Source organism: Mesitornis unicolor, unplaced genomic scaffold (assembly GCF_000695765.1).
Source record: "Mesitornis unicolor isolate BGI_N332 unplaced genomic scaffold, ASM69576v1 scaffold45458, whole genome shotgun sequence".
NCBI classification, from domain to species: domain Eukaryota; kingdom Metazoa; phylum Chordata; class Aves; order Mesitornithiformes; family Mesitornithidae; genus Mesitornis; species Mesitornis unicolor.
Window position 1 is genome coordinate 15,342 of NW_010200658.1, and position 8,109 is coordinate 23,450.

Sequence of the window (8,109 nt, forward strand, 5' to 3'; positions counted from 1 at the left end):
CTTTTATCAGCACCACAGAGGAGTTGTGGGGATTAATTACAGCAGCTACAGTGCTGTGAGGATGCACAATGCTAAGCATTGGCAGGGGCTTTCTGCAGCTTGAAAAAGCAGACAGTGCTGCAGCACAAAGAACAAGTAACCTACGATGGTTCCAGCTCTGCTGCCTTCAACAGGGCCCAGAGGAAGGCGGGGAATCTTCAGGCTGTGAATTAAGTAGAGGTAGTTTAGCAGAACTATGGTGTTTCATGTTTTGGTGGGGTTTTTTTTCTTGTTTTTTAATTCTTCCTAAAGGGAAAAAGAAATTTGTGAAGAAAATTGCTTAAGGTGCACAGGGAACGTGGGCAATACTGTCAGAGATGACTCAGTGATATAACATAGCTGGTTTTAAATGAGTGATTAGAAATATCAAATCCAAAGTAAATAAGCTTGAAGCAGCCATTCATTTTTAAAGCAGAGAAGCATTATAGACTACATAATTCTCCACTATAATGTAATACCATGTAATAATAATACTATATTATAATACGATATATTACTCATATGAATTGTGCCAGATCTCACATAGCCATTAGGGAGATAAGGATGCTTGTTGGTTTAAAAACCTTGAATTAAAATGTCCTTTCTCTGTACAATTCTCCACTACCTCATGTCCTGATTGACTAATACTCTTTTTACTACACAGTTCAGCAAAGTTAAGTGCTGCAACACTTTTTGCTGATGGCCCTCTAAAAGCTCCCTCCCCTCCTAAAATTCAACTGCAGGCTTAGGCACCTATAGCTTTGGCAAAGGATCAGCGGGAATGTTGTGGGAAGTATTGGAGAGCATCTCATCAGGAGGAGGCAGTGGATGAGGTGTTCTGCAGACATCTGGTGTGGATATGGTGGGTGTCCAGCAGAAGACCTGGAGAAGTGCCATGATGCTCCATGTGCCCATCCAAAGTCCTATGACCTCAACAGAAGTCCATATGGAGTTCAGCTGCAGGTCTGGCTGGGCTTGAGTAGGGGTGGTGGTTTGCTAGGAGAGGTTTGAACTTCTTTCAATATGAAAATACAGTGTTACGCTGGGTTAAGGTTATTTTTGCAAGGATTTGAAAATTGGATGTCCCAACTTATAACTTAAACCTTTTGATTTTGAATTAGCAACATCCCTGTACACAAAAGGGTATTTATGGTGCTGGCAATACGTTTCTCCACACCATGTATGTGCTTCTGTAAACAAGGGGTCTCAATATAATAAAAGCAGCTCCATAATAAATGCACAGCAGAATAAATGGGTAAGTATAGTCCTGTGCTGCTTCTATCAATATAGCATGCAAATGTTTAAATCTACTCTTTGTACTTCTAGAGATTTGAGGTTAACATCAATAGGAGGTGGCACAGATGAAACCATGCTTTCCATCATATGCAAATACATGGAAATTCTTCCAAGCAAGTGATGCATCTCCACTCTTCTATGAAAATGAAGCAAGAGCATGGCTTGTACTGCACCCTGAAGGTAACAGCCAGTACAAGTTTCAAGGGTAAAATAAGGAAAAATATAATGGTAATTTTGCAAATGAACTGCTTGTCAGGGTCTTCGACCAGTATCATTCTGTGTGTTCTCCAGTGTCAAATTTCTGTTGATAGGAAGCATTCTGAAAGCATGTGCATCTTCTGCACATGTTCTCCCCTTTTTTTTTTTTTCAGTGGGTTACTTTTTGGGGGGATTTAGTGATCCACACTAAACACCCAGAAAAAAACCCCAACCTGTCTTCTTTAATCACGGTGTATCTACATTTTAGAGCATCTTCCATATGGATACAGGTGATTTCACTAGTAGCTTAATCTAATTTCAGTGTAACTTTGCTTTCAAGATGAAAGGCACAAATTATTCACCACCATATTCAAATAAACAGTGATTTTTGCCTTCAATTTCATGTACCTTCCTGAACTTTCACTTCTAGCAAGTAATCATCAAAATGAGCTCTGTCATTTTCACCAAGTTCACAGGACTCGTACTATGGTCTGTCATGGTTTGGTGATGGCAGAGGGTGTTGATTATTTGTAGAATTCTACAAACTGTTGAATTAATTCTGAAGCTTTTGGAGGCCTGAACTTCAGCAGTGAGGTATCATGTTTTGTGTCCAATTATTAAAGAAAAATATTAAAAATAAACATGTTAATATGAGAACTGTATAATTACTTATAGGCCTCCTAAATCAGCCATTTAAGACAGAAGATACAGCCTGTAAAAGCTTCAGTGGAGTTGTCTGTGTAACCAACTAGCTGTGTTAAGCATTCTCTAAGGAATTTCCATGATGCTGTAAGGTTAACAGTTTGATAGTTAAAAGACAGTATTTCCTTCCATCTAGAAATAATCTGTACAGTTGCTAGAGTCTAAATTACATTAAACTGAGAAATGCAATATGTAAATATTGTGTAAAAATTATATACAAAAGATTTCAAAATGAAGAATAATCATTCTTATGTAGTTGCTATTAACTGCAACTCTGTGGAAGTACAATTAAAGCCACTACTATTTTAGTGAATTTTATTCTACAAGGTCATACTATAGCATCCTGAAATCTTGCTAACTATTTGTTACTTTTAAGTCCTGTCAAAGTAAGACTTTTCTACCAGAAAATGACCAGTAAAACAAGTGCAGGTGCTGAGGAAAATTCTAATGCTGCAGTGCAAGGTTCCCACCAATCGCCATTCTTCTTCCCTGAGTGAAATATTAAAAAAATAAAAATAATGACCTTTAACTGGAATTGAAGGGAAATGTGTTACATCCCATAAAATGATGTCAAACATACAGAAGAATGCCAGTTTTGACTATGTGACTTTCAGCTCATGCTCATGTTAAAAGAGCCTAATGGAGCATGTTTTTAGCACTTAATTAAAAAAGCCCTTATGTGTTTTCTATTAAACACATAAAGTTGTTTGGAGGCATCATATATTCCTTGTGCTTAATCTTTCTCCCAATTTCCTGCCTTCTCTAGACAATAACAAAAACAGACTGGCAACCCTCCTTAAATGAAGAAACACAGAAAGGAAGACATAGGCTTCAGGGTTCCCCCCCACCCCCCCCCCCCCCCCCCCCGGAATTCATTTCCACTCACTCCTCCACACCACTGAAGAACGGGGGTGGGTGAAAAAGACAACCTAGTTCATATTCTGCATTAATTACCTTTTATCTGTTTTGACATTTAAAACCAAAAACCTGTTAGTTTTACACATGATCTGAAGAATAGGTAAAACTTTTTACCAATACGTGCTCTGTCAGGACTTAAGGGACACCCGAGTGTATTCTTCAGAAGGAAGACAGGAGCTACATCGGCCATAGAACTATCTGCATCCATCTACCTTTCTACTTTATAGTAGGTAGGTTTTTTTATTTTCCATTTATTGATTGAGTGCTAAAAAAAGTCTAGAAATTGTTCAGACACCATGTTTAAGAGCTAGAAATATAATTCTAGAAGATGATCAACTGTCAGGGGAAGTAACAAGCAGATATATCAGTAATTGTCATTTCACTTCTTAGGTACTGCACTCTACTGTCTCATTAAAATGACACAAATGTATTGATTCTGGATGGCAAACTATATCCTACTGACTAGCTTTGGGAATGCTATACTTGTTTAACAAGCCTAGCAATCCTCATATTAAAAATGCATTATCCTGGTGTTAGTACTTAGATGTTCTGTTATTTGTACCAGTATTGTAGACCTTTTAACAGTCGAAGATTAAATTGGCTAGAAATAAAAGCTTTAAGTACTTTGACATACTCTGTGTACAGTTTTCTATTAGATGAGTGATTTATATGTCACACTTCCATAATACATGAAATCTAACATGAAAGAAATGTAGCATACACCTCCGATTCTTATTTTACAGTGCTCCCCATGTAAGTATAGTGCCTCAACTGCAGCACCATTTCAAAAAAATACACTGGTATTCTACAGTAGAAAAGAATGTATATAAACAACACTAGCTCTACTACAGAACACTTTATTGGTCAGCTTCTCATTAGTTATTAATGACAACATGCTATACAGTATTTCTAGAAAAGTTTTTCAAAAATTGTAGATACACTTTCAGTATCTAGGAAACTTAATTTTTTGAATGTTAAACTCAGCAATGTAATAGCTTCAACTATTAGAAACTATTTGGTGAGCCAAAGCTGTGTCTGCAAAATAAAAAACCTGAATATGACAGCACCTCCAATAGGTGCATCATAATATACTTTAATATAAAATTCAAAGGATCTGACCTCATATTTCAGACATCATGCAATCTAGATTTAGGGATCATCACAGATTGAAAAGTAAACACACGCATGGTAAAAGTTTAGTGATTCAATGGAATCATTAAATTTTAGATACTTTAAATATAAAGAAGACATTTGTACTGTGTCAACATTGGTTGATCCCAATGATCAAAGGCATTTGCTTAAAAGAGCAGTGTGTAAGCATGATTTGTCACATTTACATTAAAAAAAGAGTCCAGTTTTAAGGAACTTCTCCCCAAAACACAATTTAAAGGATTTAAAACATGTAAAATTATCAGACCTATCCACAAAAGTAAGTTTTGGGCGTACCACTATTACATTTGTTAGCTTCAGGCCACCCTTTAAAAAATTCCACAGATAAAACCAATTTAGGAAGATTCCAAGTCTTCTTTGTGCTTTTGCAACCTAAAACTTACTCTATGCCTGAAACTGGAGCTCTAATTTAGAGCATGGCCCAGAATGAAGTGCAGACTGAAAGAGAAAAGCTTGTAATTCTGCAATTACTTCATCTCTTGAACAATTGTTTTTTGTATCTTTTAAAATCAATTCTAAAAACTATTTTCCCCTAAAAAAGCAACCTGCTATGCCAGCAGTTTGTGTATTTACAAAGAATCCCCACAAAATGGGATGACGGGAAAAATTCTGATACATTAAGAAAAACTATATATAACATTGCATTAATAGCTAATGCAACTTACAACAATTTCACTGTGTTTTATCAACAGAATATTTCACTTCCGATCAATGTCTTCATTAATTAAGACTGCTTTATAGTTGGAATTACACAATTTAAACCAAAGGTAACATGCATCACCTCAGTTTAATAATCCAGTATGTTACAAAAAAAACAAACAATGCAAAGAGCATCATGTAGCATAACAGCTTTGTCTGGCTTCCTCTGGAGAGCGCTTTCAGTCTGCCCATAGTTGCACCTAGAAGTCCACCAGCAGAGTCAAAATCATTATCCTACATTTAAAAACACAGAGAACAACAAGCAGCATGTTACTCTGAGGAAAAAAAAAGAGTATCCCTAAAGCCTGCTAAGTGTAGTTTTTCATGGTTTTTTAAGTTTTCCAAAACTAAAATTATTTCAGAGGCAGTTTCTGAAAATTAACCAGGAAAAACGTCTGCCCAATTATCCAGATGGATGCAAGCAAAAAAGGCATTTCTGACTTCCTTATTTTTTGTTTCTCTCTTCTATTCTTAAACACATGTAAATATTCTTAAATACATGTAAGTATAGCACTGCCTTTTTAAGAATAACATACATTTGCTAATTGAAAACAAATACTTGTATTTGAAGTATAAAGACCTTGGTTGCGCCTTGGAAGTAATGCATTTGCACATCTGCCTTTTTGAACAGATACACTGCTGCTGAATTAGTCACGCTTTACAGTCAACACTAAGATGTCAACATTTTAATACAAGTGTTCATACTAAAAAAGAAGGAATTCTTTACATTACTAATTTCTTCATCCTGCCTCATATTTAAAGGAAGTTAGTGACTAAACACTTACCATTTCTGATAACATTTTATTTTGGTTTTTAACTTCTGTTCCAATTTCAATGGAAAGCTATTAAAAAAAAGTGAATAATCAATCATACATAGATCAGAACAACCAGTCTAAAATACATGGCATGACTAGCATTTCCCCTGGTAAAATGTGAAAACAGTGCCTGGTATTTTCAAAAAACAAAGTAACATACGCAGTATTCTGTCAGTAACCCTTAGGAAAGTAAGTATTTGCCATGGGACTAAGTGAGTCTAGAGTCACAGAAGGTACTCAGTGCTCCTCCTGCCCTTTTCTCTCTGAACAGATAATTCCTTATTGGAATTAGTAATTGACTTTCAAAAATTCAAGATCTAGTTAAGTCTAAGTAGCAATTATCCATTTCCTGGAACAACTGTTACAACTATTGACACAGCACAGAGCAGCGGAAGCACTCTTTTTGACTTGGTGTTGCTGAAGCTATCACCTGTAACCTGCTAATGCAGCTCTTTTGACAAGTTGCTGCTGTGCTATAAATGGGAGTTTCTCTTGTGAACTTGTCTGTTCCTTCTCTAGTTTGTGTCAGGAAACAGCAAGGGTGCAGCAAGGACAAGGACAAGGAGGTGAGTATGCACATAAGAGGCAGTAACCAGGGTCAGCAACAGCCTGGTGATCCCCCAGCACATCCACAGCTATGAGAAGGGTCCAAGGTCAAGCCAGAAGGTCAAGTCTAGAGGTTTGGGTTGGAAGCAGGGAGGTGCAAGACCAGGCGCAGACAGAGCTACAACACAGTGAAGGCCGGGGCCAGCGAGGAGAGCCTTGGCTTAAAAGTAGCTCCCAAGTGAAACTGGGGAGAACCCAAACTGAGGCTCCTTGACAGCTCTTCCTCCATAATGGTTCTTACCAGCACCCTGACCTTGAGCAACCAGCTCAGCTCCTAGAATGGAGGGAACTGTGCTCCAGGCCCCCATGCTTTGGATTAGCCAAAACCCGCATGTTTTTTGTGGTAGAACTTCAATCCCATGATTTCTTATGGCTGCATTTCACTGCAATCTATAAATAAGTCAAGAGTGAAACTGATTTTACATGAGACTCCTGGGAAGATTATCTGAAGGCTATTTCATATTCCAAGATCATCACATAGCACTGAAAGATGCAACTGCAGAAAGTGCTGTTCCATGGAGCACTATGAACTGCACTGTCAACATACAGATTTTGCAATATAACACAGAAGGAGAAAAGCAACGGAAATGTGTAACAAAGGTCAAAGCTTTTTTTTTTTTACCTCCTTAACTTAGTGTAAATTATTATTCTAAACCTAAGGTTTTAGTTTCTGTTTGAAACTAAAAAAATACTTTTAAGCAACAGTATTAGCAATAGGAATTTGAATGAGTTTAGGCCTAAGAATTCATCAGCTTGTACTATGTATATAGAAACCTATCACTAAGAGTGTATTTTGAAAAAATCTTAAGTAGTTCAGAAACCACCCCCCCATTTCTAATAACGGAGCTGTCTTTCAGTTAAATTTCCTTGAAAGAAGTCCTCAACCTTTAGAAGGAATCAGAATCATTGAAACAACAAACTCCTCTTTCAGAGGACAGTTGCACGCTATTTCTAACAGCTGTTTTCACATTACAGATTTATCAGCAGATACAGCAGAAGATGATGAGCCTTAATGATCACACCAAAAAGCAGTCAATTTTCTTAAATGAAGCAGTTTATTGACCCCAACTCAAAGTTTCTGGCTTCTGTAGGGAGAGTAATTCACTCTGTAGAACAGTAAGCTGTAAGTAACAACACAGCTGTCCTCAAGATTAGCAAAAAAGGACATTGCTAGCTTAAAAATCTAATTAAGGGAAGAACTGGTATACAAATGAATGATTGTGCATTTTAGCTGACAATAATATTTTCTTGTGTTAAATTTACATTTTAAACTAAGTGTACTGCTTCACTCGTCCATATAATTTAATTCAACAAATGTGATGACACCAGTATAATTAAATACTTACTGATTTAATGGCACTGACTTTTGAACGCAGACTTTCTGTTAACCTTTCATTTTCTTCTTCATAAACACTGTATCCACTGTTGGTATAGCCATAGTTACCAGCAGCTGCTCCATCACCTAGAAACACAATAACCAGTAGGTACAGTCAAAAAACACCATTGCAGCAAGTGCTCTTCACATGTGGAAATGCACTCTATCTGCTTAAAAATGCACTTCCTTAATGTCACCCTTGGCAATCAGGAAGAGGTGCCAAATATTCCTGAGATAGAGATTCAACTTTATTTCAAGTGTGTTAAGTTATCTTTCAATATGCAAATCAAAGATGGAAAACTGAGGCCACTA

At 36.8% G+C, this 8,109-nt stretch overlaps 2 protein-coding genes across 2 annotated transcripts in view; one reads left to right on the forward strand and one right to left on the reverse strand.

The window, feature by feature from the left end:
- The window catches only part of LOC104544842 (probable acyl-CoA dehydrogenase 6), a gene marked incomplete at its 5' end in the record, with an annotated part of 12,740 nt that extends 11,305 nt beyond the window's left edge, over positions 1-1,435 (forward strand). The window contains one exon of the mRNA XM_010189820.1: positions 1,345-1,435. Within this exon, the coding sequence (XP_010188122.1) occupies positions 1,345-1,435 (91 nt within the window). The remainder of the gene's footprint in view (positions 1-1,344) is intronic.
- Positions 1,436-5,079: 3,644 nt separating this feature from the next.
- BET1 (Bet1 golgi vesicular membrane trafficking protein) lies at positions 5,080-7,884 on the reverse strand (the record flags this gene model as incomplete). The annotated part of the gene is made up of 3 exons (XM_010189822.1): positions 5,080-5,235; positions 5,787-5,843; positions 7,769-7,884. Coding segments are annotated over 3 exons (329 nt in total), but the record flags the coding sequence as incomplete, so codon positions are not given.
- Between the last annotated feature and the right edge of the window lie 225 nt (positions 7,885-8,109).